This window comes from Pantherophis guttatus, chromosome 1 (assembly GCF_059756535.1).
Source record: "Pantherophis guttatus breed Tessera chromosome 1, ASM5975653v1, whole genome shotgun sequence".
NCBI lineage: Eukaryota > Metazoa > Chordata > Lepidosauria > Squamata > Colubridae > Pantherophis > Pantherophis guttatus.
Genome location: NC_142063.1, coordinates 45248479 through 45264489, shown reverse-complemented (window position 1 = coordinate 45264489; position 16011 = coordinate 45248479). Strand labels below are relative to the sequence as shown.

Genomic DNA, 16011 nt, shown 5'->3' with positions numbered 1-16011 from the left:
GAACCAATTAAATAAATAAATAAATAAATAAATAAATAAATAAATAAATAAATAAATAAATAAATAGCTAGCAGCTTCCAACTGGAAGACCAAAGGTTGGGGAAATTTTATATAAATAAATAGTGTATTTTCAGTTGAATTGTGCAAGTACCTTGACCTTTAAAATAACTTTACTATCCAAACATCCTGTCTTTTCACTACAGAGTTACATGAAAACATGTTCCCAGCCATTGCATGAGGATACTTTTGGTGGACATCTCAAGGTGGGCTTAGCACAGATTGCTGCAATGGAAATCTCACGAGGCAACCACCGGGATAACAAGGCTGTGGTTCGTTACTTGCCTTGGCTGTATCATCCTCCATCTGCAATGCAACAAGGGTAAAAAAGCCTTGGTCATGACTAAATTTAATTTATTTAATTTAATTAATTCAATTTATATGCCGCCCCTCTCCGAAGACTCAGGGCGGCTCACAATACATTTTTAAAAATCATTATAAAAAACATTTAAAAATTAAAAACATTAAAAATATTAAAAACTCATTCACGCCATTCATGGCCGGATCTCGCCAGATCACAAGAGCGAGATCAACGCTCTTCCAGGCCTGCCGGAAAAGCCAGGTCTTCACTGCTTTTCGGAAGGCCAATAGGGTGGGCATGGTCCGGACCTCAGGAGGTAACTGGTTCCAGAGAGCTGGGGCAGCCACAGAGAAGGCCCTCCCCCACGGGCCCGCCAGCCAGCATTGTTTAGCTGACGGGACCCGGAGGAGACCAACTCTGTGGGATCTTACCGGTTGCTGGGAGCTATGCGGCAGAAGGCGGTCTCGAAGATAACCTGGCCCTGAGCCACGTAGGGCTTTAAAGATAATAATCAACACCTTGAATTGTGACCAGAGACCAATAGGGAGCCAGTGCAGCTCGCGGAGAATTGGTGTAATGTGGGTGTACCTAGATGCACCCACGAGAGCTCGCGCGGCTCTGTTCTGGACCAACTGTAGTCTCCAAACACTTTTTAATTAAAAATACAAAGATGAAATATGTCACCAAATGGTGGACCAAAGGGGAAACTTTGCACATTCATGACCGGTATAGATATAGGTATTCTTATCACCAAACTATGGATCCAACAGGTGTTACCTTCACAATTTATATATCAAAGTGGAAGATATATGCATGGGGAACTACTTAGTGTGGTTTGACTAGTAGAAAAACTGAATCTCCTGCAGATAATGGTGGTGTGGGGATCCAAATATTGCTAAACTATCATGTCATTATCCAATATGGTCAAAAGTGGGAAGCCACATACTTATCTGGGGTTGCTCTTGAAGATCACCCAGAAGCTACAACTATTCTAGAATGTAATGGTGTCAGTAGCTAATGGATAAACTCTGGTACACACATATAATCCCATTCCTTGTAAACTGCACTGGCTTCCAGGAATCTTCCTGTGTAATTTAAGGTGTTCATTATTACCTATGTTGTTTTTAATGGATAGCATCCAAGTTATTTGGGATTGGCTAATTAATTCCACCCATCCCACAAGATCCTTCAAGGTGGGCATGCTTTATTTTGAATAACATAGTTATATGGGACCCCATACATTCTCTGTCACAGGGTATGCCTTGTGGAACAGCATTCCCCACACCCCCCAAAAAAACTACGATGATTCTGAACTTGTTTGTCAGAGTTCCAAGTAATAGACCCATATGAAGCAAAACTCTGAGGCAGATGAATTCCTCAAAGAATACCTTAATTGGATATATCATATTGGCACAAATCTGATGAAAACCAACTCTGAAGGTTCCTGTGGTTTTCACCCAGGGGTGAAATGCTCCCGGTTCGGACTGGATCGCCTGATCCGGTAGCGATGGAGGCGGGTGGTTCGGAGCACCGGTAGCAAAAATCCCTGCCCCCCCCTCCAATGCCCAGCTGAACCGCACAATCATCAGAGGCTTTTTTTTTTTACTTTTAAAAGCAGTTTTTCTACAACCTCTTCCGCCGAAAAAATGCTTTTAAAAGTTAAAAAAAAAAAAGCCTCTGATGATTGTGCGGCTCAGCTGGGATCATCATAGGCTTTTAAAAGAAAAAAAGCCTCTGCTGATCAGGCAACTCAGCTGTGATCGTCAGAGCCTTTTGAAAACATTTTTTTACAACCTCTTTGCTGAAGAAATTGTAGAAAAAATAGTTTTAAAAGTAAAAAAAAAAATTGGCCATGCCCAGTCACAATACCCCCCCCACCAAGCCACGCCCATAGAACCAGTAGTAACAAATTTTAGATTTCACCACTGTTTTCACCTAATTAAAAGAGAAAGTTTCCCCACAACCTCAAACAATGAGTCACATGGTCCAATCAAGATGCTGTCTAGTTGTCTGGTGACCTCACTCCTCCTTCCACGGTCCAGGTGTGAGAATGTCCTTGGTTCTCAAGAGAAAGTATTTTATTTTGGCTACACAACCCCCTCTATCTCTAATCTCCCCTCCCTTTCCCTCAGCTCCAGTGTGGCAACACTGAAGCTCCAATATGACTCTGGTCGGGTCAGCTTCAGGATTGACACTGTTGATATTACATAAGGTGCTTAAAACTTTATTTTTCCCACAGGCATTGTGCCAAGGTGCTAGATAACCCTGTTGAGCTATTGGACAGACTGGGATTGGCCTTGGACGTGTCATGTTTTTCTCTGTGCTGTTTTAAGATTTTTTTAAAAAAATTTCAATTTTTACCTCAATATCAACACCCTTGCCATGTCTTTTTGACAAAAATGATATTCCTAGGGCAGATATCTGTCCCAAGGGCAGATATCCCAAGGGCAGACATCTGCATTAGAATAGTAATAATATTAGTCATAAATTGATTATCTAGAATGGTATTCTTAGTATGTATGCTTTTCAAATAATACATATATTTGATAAAGTTGAAATTAATATATATGTTCTTTCTTAACAGGCCCAAAGAATTCATTGAATGTGTGTCTCATATTCGACTACTCTCTTGGCTACTGTTGGGGTCTCTGACACATAGTGTTGTCTGTCCGAATTCCCCTTCAGTTTGTATGCCCATTCCATTGGATGCAGGTTCCCATGTTGCCGATCATTTAATTGTCATCCTGATTGGGTTTCCTGAGCAATCCAAGGTAAGAGACTTGCAGGATGATGATCACTGTATAATATACCACTAAACAAAATATACAGTCTTGAGCATGATCCTAAAATTCTTCTGGAACATGGGTGTCAAACTCGTGGTGTCATGTTGCCATCACGTGACGTTTTACAATGTTTTTTCCCTTCGCGGAGCTGGGGTGGGCATGGCCTGCGCATGACACATCTGGCCGTGGCCTGCCAGTTTGACATCCCTGTTCTAGAACTTGTCATCAAGGTGTAATTTTTATTGTGACAGATGGTGATATATGAATTATATGAAAAATATTCATAGTAAGTCTGACCAATCTCTGCAAGCCATACAAAAGTTGAATCTCAGCCTCTCTGAATCGCAACTCTTGCTACATAAAAAAGCTTATTTATCTTTTATGAATTAATCTCGTTAATGAAACTCATACTTAATTTTTTTGTTCCTTGGTGGGATTCAAAGAACTATTTGCTTGTCAGCAATCTATCTAACTTTTGAAAAGAAATATTTTTTATTCATAATAAGCAATACGCTTCAAAAGTGCTCTTTCTTAAAGCATTAAAGAAATTTTGCAGTCTTTAAATCAGGAGTAGAACATTTTCCCCTTCTTGCTTGCTATCCTAGTTACATTCTCTGCTCCAGAGTCCAAAAACAAATTTAGGAACATCTGGCCTCTCCACATTTTTCAAAGTTCAACAATTCTCATCAGTTTAGTCATGAATCATCCAAAATCTTATTTTGCAGGAAGTTTCTCCCATCACCTCTCTCGATCCCTATCCCACCAAACACAGATAAAGGGAACTGCAGTCTTTTATACTTTGACAAATGTCTGGTGGTATCTGGCTGTACACATCTAAACAATGCATGTTAGATTTGGTTCATATGGAGCAAGTAATCTGAAGATGGATGAGCTCTGGGTTATTCTCTTATCATGAACAGATCAGTCACCAATCAGATTTAGACTGACATCCGTTAAGAATTGTGGAACTGTTGAATGCAAAAACGACCATGAGTTTGAGAAGTGAGCTTCCAGTCTGAGATCTCCCGTGAGCTTCTTTGCAAACCACTTTAAACAAGCTTTGCTTCCAAGTCTTCATCCAGTAGTGGAAGTACTAAGGGCAATTTTTCTCCTTCCTCCTGAGGTATCCAGTAAGAAAATATAAAATCTATAGTTATGAGCAAGCAAGAACAACATTGTTTCAAAAAAGGGCATCACAAGCTCAGTTAGCAAATTACTCAGCTTTTTTCTTTGAAACTTCTATTTTTAAGGTTGCATAATTACTGTCAAAACTAACAAAAGCTGCGGTATTGCCTCATTAATGAGAATTTTTCTACTATTTATTTTTCCAACATGTAGTTTTCAAGCTTGTTTATTTCTTCGGCTTTTTTCAGTGCATGAATATAAACTAGTAATTTAAGTATGAATGTCATATCACTCCTCTGACAGGAAAGAGAATTTCAGAAAATTCTTGACAGATTCATTATAATTTCAGATTATGTGTATGTGTGTGTATGTACTAGAACCATGAGTTGTTATGCTCTTATATTCTGAAAGACAATATACACATTCCTTAAACTGTTATTTCAAGCAAAACAAAGACTTTGTTTTTCTTATTTTTCTTCCCGCAGACATCTGTCTTGCATATGTGTTCTCTCTTCCATGCCTTTATATTTGCTCAGCTGTGGACAGTATATTGTGAACAAGCTGCAGTTGCTCCCACAGTCCAAAATCAAAATGAATTTAGTTTTACAGCAATCCTCACAGCTCTGGAATTTTGGAGCCGAGTAACACCAAGCATCCTCCAGCTGATGGCACATAACAAGGTGGTGAGTCAGATATAATGAACCCAACTAATTTCATTGAGTCCAAGCCAATAAACAATAATTTAAAAACCTATGGCTGTGTATTCACATTCATAATTACATGTAAATACATGTACATGCACAGAAATAAACTTGCAGAAGTGCATAGTTCATTAACAGATCACATGCTTTGTTCAGTCATTATAGGCTAGAAGAGACTCTTGTTAAAACTCAGCTCACAGAAATAACCTGGTATAAGACGGGTTTGGAAATCCATCCAGGTTGTTTTAATCAGGAATCTAAAAAGGCATTTGGGGGGAAGGAGAGCTTAGAGAAAAAAATAGTACTTTAAATTCCCCCAGTATGTCCTGATTATACCCAATTTTGGAATGGCATCCAAAGCTTGATGTGATCCTCAAATGGCTTGAAGTTATGTTCAACAATTCTTTATTGTTCTGAATAATTATGATCTCTCTCTCTCTCTCTCTCTCTCTCTCTCTTTCTCTCTTTCTCTCTCTCCCTCCCTCCCTCCGCAATGCTATTCAGTTAAACAGAAGGAAGGGAGAGTCCTACAGATCCTCTAGCTTTATAAATTTTGTTTTTAGGTAGACAGTTTAAGTATGGGGAAGCCATGGCTAAAAGGGAACATTAGCCTATTTCTGCTATAGCTGCTCTATTATTACAGATTCTTTTGCAGGTTCACATTTATACTATATTACTAACGATGCTTGTACAATACTTCAACAGCATGTGACAAAGCATATCCTATCTGCAAAATCACTATGTGAACATAATGAGTTGTAAATAAATACCACCATGATTGGGTAGAAGTTTACAATGGAGGATAGGCAGAAAAGGGCGTGGTCACCAATGTGTATGTGCTTCATTCCATTTAATCTAGAAGCAATCGCTTGTCAAACCCATGGCATGAGAAATGCCTAATATATAAATCCTGTTAGACTGCCAATGGGACTGATTTAAATTTCAAATATTTCCACTGTGTCTGCCTGCAGTGTTTTGAAATGTAATTAACTGGTCCTTCCAAGTAATGACGAACACAGTTCAGAAGGAAAGTAACTTTGTTAGTAATATTATAGGGCATCTGTTATGCAGAAGTTGGATGACATGGTGCATCATTTTGTTACATTTACTGTAGAATGTAATTCTGAATAAGTATTATACAGATATCATACCTTTAATTAAAGGTAAACAATTTGCATTTTAATTATTTAACAGGAAATCTCAATCTCTCCCTGTTTATCTAAGAATGTTAATCAAATTACAGTAATAGTATGAACCATTTATTTTTTTTTGCTTTCATGATATTATTATACTGCTCATTCATTTTATTGCAGTATGTCTCTCTTTTATCCCAGATGGTAGAAATGGTGTGTCTCCATGTGATCAGTTTAATGGAGGCTTTGCAAGAATGTAATTCCACTATTTTTGTCAAGGTATGTTAGCCCTTGGGGAGGGGGGAAAGGCAGGAAAATTTTTAAAAACATAGGGTTTTTCGTATATGCTTCCTGGTCTTCCAAGCACTCCTTTGCATTGTTCTCAGAAAAAAGCTTTTGAAGATTTATGGGCTTTCTAAAGCAATGCTTGATGGAGTATAAAGTGCCGTAGAGAGACGCTTCACATATAACCTTCCAGTAATTAAAAAAAAGATTCCAATAATTAAATGCAGCTGTTAAAATATTTTTCAGTTATATAACTTGGCTATAGTGTTGTCCAAAACGGATGTAATTATTAATAAGGACAACATGTTATTACTGGTTCCTTTGTGGTTTTGTTCTAATAATTTTAGAGAAAAAGAATTACATTATACCAAACAGCATGTTGCCAATGGATAAAGGATGTTTTATATTTGGACTATTACGGTATATTGGAAAACGTTCTCAGGATCCTTCCGCAGGAAGGATTAAAAGGTTTGGCACAGCTTCCCACTTGTACCTCCCTTCTGGTTTACATTTTGGAAGAACAATATTGCTTTAGGCCATTTCCCTTTCTAGAGAAAGCCCTGTGGTCTTTTACTCACTTACACCTAATCACTGTATAAACAAGATGTCCTGGTGATGTCTTTTTTGTACCAGGTTCTTAAGATATCATTCTCATCACAGCTCCAGTTCATGGCATAAGCTTAAAGAATCCTTAGCTGCACTAGTGTTAAAGTAATGAATGTTTTCCATCTTAAGCCAATAGCATCTGATGGGAATTTCATGGCATGTAAAATCTAGTATGTTTTACTATCTATTACTCAGGAGTCAAAGGCAGGTATTCTATAGTGGTGATCAGAACAGTGCTGAATGGATGTCCCTCTGATCCCTGGTTACTCTTAGATGCTGCCATTATACTGCTCTCCCTCTAAAGAGCTGGCTTAATATGCTGGAGCTCCACAAAGTTAGAGGGCCATTCAGTGTTTGATTGTAAGATCTCGGGCCACCCAGGTTGTCCCTTCTCTTCAACCATCTCAACGACTTTAAACTTATTGTTTGCAGATGGGGGGGCATGGGGCAGGATTTAGTGCTATGGCAGCTTTTAGCCTCATCCGTAGCCACTTCAGTAATTTCATACAAATCGCTCCATGGATAAAAAAAGTGGGAATATTCTCCCCTCCCACCCCCAATTGCTCACTCGTAGTAACTACTAAGATTGGAAAGTTGACTGCATGGAATAAATCTGAATTGGCTTCCTAGAGTTTGGGGGAGTAAACAATGGCACTGTGTTCTGTAAAAGTGACAGAGAGAATTTTAAAAAGCATCTCTACACATGTATTTGGTTCCCAATGTTTTGGGACAAACAAAATAGTGCTTTCTTTCTAGGAAGATGAGAATCAAAGATAATGTGCATCTACTTAAGGATGCAAGCTGAAATGTCATTGCATGCTTTTTAAATTCAAGATAAGAAGCATTTGCTCACAAATACATATTTTAAGTGATTATATAAGCAAACAGTTCATGTGGAAACATTAAATAGGTACATTTCATATATCCATGAATGGGATTCTAGAACTTTGTTGGATTCATACACAGCTCCAAAAATAGCTGCATTACTATTTTTCAATATTTCCACATGAACACACTTATGTGATGCCTTTCAAAACTGTGTGTGTGTGCTCTCAATACATTTTTTTAATCATAAACAGGGCAAAAATAATGCTCACAAAGAACATTTGTGAGCATAGAAACTGCCTTTCTGAATCAGATCATCTATCCAGCATTTGTCTAGTTCTGCTTTTTCTCAAAGAGAACAGTATATTGATGGCCTTACCTTGTTATTTGGCATCAGAAATAACAAGGTATATTGCTTTGGGATCTGAGGTTTCTATTTAGCCTTCCCGTTTAGGAAATATTGATGGTAAATCCAATCTGCGTCTAATGAAAAGTGTCCTTGATCACAAGTTTAGATGTCCAGGTCTTCTCTGATAAGAAAGTAGACACAGTTCAATATCATTTATAACAAGAGGACTAATTCTTGCTATGTCAGGAACAATCCATAAACGGTTATAATTGTATATTTCTCCAAGTGGCTTGGATTTTTTCTTGCACAGTAGGAGGAAATGTCCCCCCCCCAAATTTCTCCTTTGTGGATAGTTGACAATCACTATAATTATAATGTGGTTGAACACATTATTGAAATGGTTATTCCTTCATTGGGATTCCGTAAACAATGTCATTTTTCATAAGGTGCATTAAATAAGGACCAGCCTGACCCTATCAGCGGAACTCAGCCAAATATTATATCATCCATTTTGGCCAATGAAATCATATTCTCTGAATAGTGCTTTAGCTCATTCTGTTAATACTGATTCAATTTTGCATGATGGTAGGAGCTTAATTGGAAAAAAGTGAAACTTGATATCATTTAGAGGAACATTTTAGAACAATATGTCCAGTTTTTTAAATAATGGTAGATAATGTATCAAAAATATATTCACTTTTAAAACAAATCTGCCTTACAGTTAAAACACCCCAGCCCTTTTACTTTCTTCCACCATCCCAATAAGAAAATAGATAAATGCATGCACATGATTATAAGATTACAGGTTATTTGTCAAAGCAGCTCACATAAATATTCAGTGCTGCAAACTGATAACTTACTGAGGCATAGTGCCTTACTTCCTGGTTAACCTCTATGCTATATTTTTAGGAACTATATACGCCAACTACATGTGATGTTTTTGATCATATTTATTTATTTATTAGGGATTTTTTTTGGGGGGGGGTACTGCCTTTATCCCTTTATAAGCAATACACCTTCCTCCTCCCATTTTCTCCACAAAAACATCCCCATGAGGAGGTTTGGACTGAGAGAGTAATTGGCTCACAGTTACCCAGCTGGTTTTCATATCTAAAGCAGGACTAGAACTCACAGTCTCCTGATTTTTAGACCAGCAATTACTATACCAAACCAGCTCTCATGTTACTATCAATTGGAATGTGTAGGGTGATAGATCAGTTTAATATAATAAATTTATTGTACTATTAATCCAGCTGGTTTTTTCCATTACTTTGGTATCTGAAATCCTGGTTCTCTATAAGACTGACATAACTGCAGGGATGGGGAATCTGTAGCTGTTCAGACCGCTGTTCTATCTCTCATTCTGAGCCAAGGTCAAGAATGAGAGGAGTTATTGCCCAACAAATTCTCGAGAGTCATTGGTTTCCCATTTGTCTGTAATGAATATCTTCCTTTTTTGGTTTCTTGCTTCACTAAAATTTTGCAGGAGGAAAAGAAATGGCAAAAAAATGTAATGGTTTATTATTTCAGAAATGCTGTAGTGTATGACACTTTCAGCCAAAGGCCATTTTTTCATATGAATTTATGATGCTGGTTGACTATGTTTTTGATCACAAAACAAAACAAAAAAAGCTCCTAGTCTCATGAAAATCTAACTAATACATTTAAAAAGGGTTTATGAGAGATAATTACAGAGAGTGATAGAAAGAGAAGTAATGGTGTGAATCGGCTTTCAGTGATTCCTTTCTTGGCTGTCTTCCTTCATGAGTTTTGTGCTTGAAAACTCTCAGTTGGGAAGAAAGAGGCAGCTAGTCGATGGCAGAAGTTTCAATCAAAATTGAGGGAGATCCTTCATCATGGAAATAAAAAGGCTGAAAGCAGCATTCTATTGGCATCAGATTTATTATTGTAGGTGAATTAAGGCAACTTTTCCTAAACTTAGTGCCCTCCCCCCAATGCTTGGCAATTGTAGAATTTGAAATCCCAAACTATCTAGTCAGTGCCAGTTTGGGTGTGGCTGCATCAAGCTGCTCCCTTACCTTCTAATGTGGATGAATAAAAGTCCATTTTTGATACTAAATTGGCAAAAAGTCATTAGTCTCAGACAGGTGTATGACAAAACACATCACTTCTAAAATCTTCCATGTCTAAATTGCTTCCATTATTTAGAAGGTTGCTTGTAGTCATTTGCCATATGCATGAAGCCATGTTCTAGATCAGGGATCTGTGGGCCATGGCCCATTAGTGGGCTGTGAGGAGATTGTAATCCTCACTTGCAGCGGGCGACCAGCAGGAGAGCACATGCACATGTTCCATTTGCATGAGCGCCAGGCACATGCGCACGCCACTCGTGTGGAATCAACTCCCTCCCCTCTCCAGCCGGTCCACAAAGTCAGAAACATTTCCTTTTCCTGTCAATATTGTCAGTGAAGTGCCATGAAGACAAAGGCCTTAATCCAGATGACACATTGACTGCTGTTGCATCATACATTGATGACACTATGCAAAGTTTAAATTGGATTGTTTCAGTTGAAAAGTATTTGATGTGATTTATGCTCTGTTTTAGATTAACGCTTAAATATAACATTTTAAATAATCGTTGGTACTTTGAATACTTCGATAAATAAAAAAGATTCTAAATTTGCATTTGAACATATATTGGAATCCTGGGCATTATTTCTAGGAAAATGCTTTAATAAAACTGCCTGTGTTACATTATGAATGAATGTTATTACTAGGTTTATTTTGTAACATAATAATATGGTGGCTATTATAAATATATTATGAACATGCTGAATACAGTGACACTGAATTTTTTCCCCTTTCTATCAGCTCATCCCAATGTGGCTACCAATGATTCAATCCAATCTAAAGGTAGGTTCACCTTAATGTGAACAGTATATTAAATTATGCATCTATTCCAAATTGGACTCATCAGCTATGATACCCTAAGACTGTTTGCATAAACATAGTTTAACTGATGTCTAGTAAATACAGGCATGCTTGGCTGTCATGAAAACATTGAACTGGATCCAGAGCTGTTCTGTCAAGAATGCAAGGAGCTTTTTTATAGGTGAAAGAAGCTGGAGTGCAGCGGTTTTCTGCTGAAGGAATGGGAAAATAAATTGTTATTTCTTTTCCTTTCGGTCTCCCCAGTCATTCCCCCACTAGTTCAGGCTTCCAAGAGCAAGGAGAGGAAGAAAGTGGGAAGCACAGCTTGCATCTTGTTTGCCTTCCTTTTTCTCCAAACCCTGGATCCACTCCGCCTTTTTGTCTTAATAATATTGTGTGCAGAATGTGTCATTTCCCTTTTAAAGGGCCAGAGGATGACCAGCATAAACTCACATGAGATCGTCCAATGATAATTATGTTTGCATAACTATATAAAACTAGCCAGAATAACAAAAAATGAGAGCATGAGAGAGAAAAGAATGCTTCCTGTGGAGCCAGAAAGAATGAGTACCCCAAGCTTTATAGAATACCAAAAAGAAGGAAACCTCTTAACAGCCAAAACAAAACCAACTAAATGAGAAGCAAGCATTGGGGGCTCAGAATAGCTATGATAACTGGATGAAGGAAAAAAGAAGAGAGAAAATGAATTGATTTGCTAGAATTGCTAAAAGTTTATACAGAAGTGAAGGAAGCAGACCATTCTGATCAGTATTCCAACATTATGTTGCAATAATGTGCATCTTTTTGTAATAGTGTGAACCGACACTAAAAGGTATTATACATTTCTAAATTTGAGTTTGCAGCTACTAAAGGAAATTACTGTGCTGTGATGGCCTCTTCTCTCTGAATCTTTCTTCCCTCCTTTATCCATGTGTCTCAGTAAGATGTGTTATAAGTGGTAGTTTTCCTCAGGTTTATGACGACCTTTCATTAAATACTGCTGCTTCTTACTGGATTATCTCATTACAACCTGTTCTTATTTCCACTCTTTGATGGCTGAATTGATTCTGAATTTGAAATTTTAGGATGATAAGGGCTTAATCGTTGTTAAAGTTGCTTTGAGTTGATTATTTTTTTTAAAAAAATAGAGAACTGACAGTAAAACCTGTACATATTTTAACAGCATTTATCTGCTGGCCTCCAGCTCCGCCTGCAAGCTATTCAGAACAACGTGAACCATTATAGCCTTAGAATGTTACAGGGATCCGTTCAGATGAACACCAACACCTCTGTCCTTCGCAAGTGGCTGCAGTGTACACAGTTCAAAATGGCTCAAGTGGAAATCCAGTCATCTGAAGCAGCATCTCAGTTTTATCCTTTATGAGTTGGGTGGAATGTTCTGTGAACCTGTTAGTCTAGCAATAATAGGGCTAAAGCTATAAGACAATGGCCATCTTTAGAAACCATACAACAGTACTGTAGTTCCATTTTTGTTTTGTTCTTGTAGAGAGAAAAAAAGTGAAATGGCTAAAGGGAGTGGGCTGTCTGCGTCCCTCTGTAACCAAAAGCATGTTTTGGCTGATGCATAACATTTACAGGAACACTCTATGAAATGAAGGGTTTGCTCACTGAAGCCTGAGCCAATGCATATAGCTAGCTGTTTAAATATATGTATTTTAAAATATTCGTTTATAAAAGAAAATGATTGGTTTCGCCCCTAGGATTTATATGCACATATGCACAGGGCATGTACACACACACAAAGTGTTGTGTGTGTTCAGATACCTACGTATACTGCTGTTTTTTTACATTATGACAAAATCAGCTGCATTTTCGTTGTCTTCATAGTTAAACTTGGTAATGCAATAAATCGGCCATCTCCAACCTCATGCCCTCCACCTTCTTTGGACTCCAAATGAACGTGGATGCAATGTGTTTGGATGATGCGAGCTGTAGCCCAACACATCTGGAGACCACCAGATTGAGGATGCCAAAACTTCTTTTCATTATAGAATAGTGACCTTGCAATTTCCCAGGATTTCCTATCCATTTTTCCCTGCAATTTTTATCAGCAACTTGCAAGCATGGCCTGTGCTGAAAGAAAAAGAAAAGAAAAGAAACCCTTCCAGATTAAACACTCATTACCCCTTCCTTCATGTTATGCACCTCTTGGCTAACAGGTACCCCTTGCAAGCTGGGGTAGGAGAGGCATCATTCTGGGGTCAATGCTGGCATTTTGCCCAGGAGAACGAGACATCCAAAGCCAATTCCGCTTACTTACAAAGTGCACTTAGAAATTAGGTGGGTAAACTGTGCCAGTTCACTTGTCTTTTTTAAAAAAGAACTACTGAGTAAGTTTAAGAACTTTAACTTGGTTTCATTGCCAGTATTTTTCTTGCAATTCTTAGGAAACTCTCTGCATACTACTACCTGTATGATATATGCTATTTCTTCTTATATACTTGTACACACTGAGATTTGAAAATGGTCCCATTCATGGGGATGCCAGAGAGAATATGGATGCTTCAGGCTCCCCTGAGAAAGAGGTTTCAGGTTATTTACATACAGTAAATAGAAAATATATAGAACCACTGCATAAAAAAACAATGTTAAATATTTTTTAAAAGTGAATTTTAATAGCATTGAGAGAGACTGATCCACTGAGATGTATAGAAGAGCCACTGGTTGCAGTGGACTCTGGATCAGTATCTTTGAATAGCAGAACCTCTTGTAATTAAAACTTTTTGTGTGTATACATAACTGAAATATATTGTATTTATTGCTGTAATCTATTGAAATAAAGATTTAAGCTTTATATGAAAATGCTATTAAAAGCGTAACTCTTTAATATCCTGAATAATATTGGTTAATATTCTGTAAAAAAAAATAAAATCATTACCGTATAATGTAGCACTTTTTTTTTCATTATTATTCCCTTGAGTCTCCAGTGAAACTTGGCTGATCTTTTTTTATTATTATTATTTTTTAAAAGCAAGGCTGGAGCTGGTTGATATTAGGCTGAGATGCCATTGGAAGTCACAGGGTTATTCACTGTAGTGGGAAGTGAAAAAGCTGGAGTTGAGAGATTTTGTTTACCGCAAATAGAGTTTCCCCATACAATAATGATAGGAACAAACAGTGCCATACCATTAGCCACTTGCAGGGATATCATTAGCTGTTTAATGCCGTAAATGGTATATTCTAGTTGCTCATTTGGAAAAACAGAAGGTGTTTATAGATAGACAAATCCTGCCACTATCAGCCAAAAAAATCCCTCTCCATAAAAAATAAAAACATTGTGCAGCTGTCGCATGTTTGCCTCTCTAATGTGGGGCTGGGGGGAGGGGGGAGAGGATAACCAGCAGTTATGATGAATGGATCCAATTACAAGAGCCTGAGGACAGATCATCTTGAAGCTTGTCTATGTGATTGCTAAGACCTACGTTGCTGACACTGGTTTGATGGCGCTTAGTCACCAATTAGTGAATTACCTAAGTAAGAAAAATGCCCCCCCCCCCCAAAAAATTTGGAAGATTACAATGAAAGATGGACACAGATGTCCAAATTCAGTGAATAAGGCAGTGGGTTTGTATAATACACCCATGAAGCACAGCAAGGTATTAGAAGGGATAATAAGATTATGCTAGACATGCCACCTAACCCTGTCCTCCTGTGCAGTGCAAAATGATCCATGTTTAATTCTCAAGTATTATGCGGGGGAATTTGAATACTGCACTCAGTAGTACATCCTAACAACTAGTCCACGTGCTGGTGGGAAAGGAGAGCAGGACACTCATTTCTGAAACAATACGGCAGTTATATACGGAGTTCTCTACATATACCAGGAAGAAGAATCTAATACCAGCCCCGTACAACATTTCCCTGTGCTCTGGAGTTTCCTATTCTTCCCTAAACTGATGTTCCCCACATCTGATAGACCTTCTGTAAACTCCTATGATCTCAAAAACCATGCCGGCTGGAGACTAAGACGATAAATTGAACACCTTTAGGAAAGCATCAGGTTATTTCTTCTATTTGCTTGTATTATTTTAAGTGCTATCTTTCAACAGTTATTCCACAGCAATTTATAAAACATGTTAAAAGTTTAAAAATACGAAGCCAAACATCTGTAATCACAGTACATAACAATGATTTTCCTGGAACAAAAAATACTGGTTGTGAGCCACCCAGGGTCATTGGGAGTTGAGCTTCATGCATATGTGACAAAGCAGCAAAATATTTATTAGATAATTTGTGTCATAACAGTTACATCATAATAGTTAAAGTAATCAAGTTATGTCTTCATCAGAACCTAATAGTGTGAAATCCCATATATAAACAGTAACGGTAAATAAACATTTTTCATGGACAGCATGGCTATATGCCAAAGTGCACAGAACGCTGTTTCCTTCCCACCGTTCTGACCCAGGAGCTGGGTCAGAACGGGAGCTCACCCTGTTGTGTGGTGCTCAGGTCTTAGACCCAGGCTGTCAGTTTTCCAGCTGACGAGCTCAATATCTTTAACCATTGAGCCATCATGCCCCCTATTATCTCTCTCTCTCTCTTGTCTATCTATCTATCTATCATCTATATCTCAATCATTTATCGCAGAGGTGTCAAACTCACAGCCCACAGGCCAGATGTGTCACATGCTGGTCCCGCCCACACCAAGTTTAGCTAAGGGGAAAAAAGTCCCAATGCATCACGTGATGACACCATGATGACGCGAGTTTGACAGCCCTATCATCTCTAACTCTACATTGCTCTATCTGTCAGCTATCATATCATTTTTTGGTGATGATGTGTAAATAACCTTAAAAACACATTTAATGTGTTTTTTTACAAATTTAAAAATAAATAAATAATGTAGATTTATGTATAAATATCTTATGTATCAGTATATTAAGCTTTAAGCTTAGGAGTAAATTTACACACAGGTATTTACACATAAATA

The 16011-nt window shown here is 37.9% G+C and overlaps 1 protein-coding gene across 22 annotated transcripts in view; it reads left to right on the top strand.

The window, feature by feature from the left end:
* The window catches only part of UNC79 (unc-79 subunit of NALCN channel complex), a 133127-nt gene extending 119160 nt beyond the window's left edge, over positions 1-13967 (top strand). For 11 of the 22 annotated variants that reach the window (XM_034418381.3, XM_087872696.1, XM_087872669.1 and 8 more), the window contains 6 exons: positions 204-379; positions 2943-3129; positions 4752-4949; positions 6281-6379; positions 10998-11039; positions 12241-13967. In XM_034418381.3, coding sequence (XP_034274272.1) covers positions 204-379; positions 2943-3129; positions 4752-4949; positions 6281-6379; positions 10998-11039; positions 12241-12441 — 903 coding nt within the window. In that variant the 3' untranslated portion in view covers positions 12442-13967. The remainder of the gene's footprint in view (positions 1-203; positions 380-2942; positions 3130-4751; positions 4950-6280; positions 6380-10997; positions 11040-12240) is intronic. The other 11 variants (XM_087872713.1, XM_087872683.1, XM_087872701.1 and 8 more) reach the window with 2 other exon arrangements.
* Positions 13968-16011: the final 2044 nt, after the last annotated feature.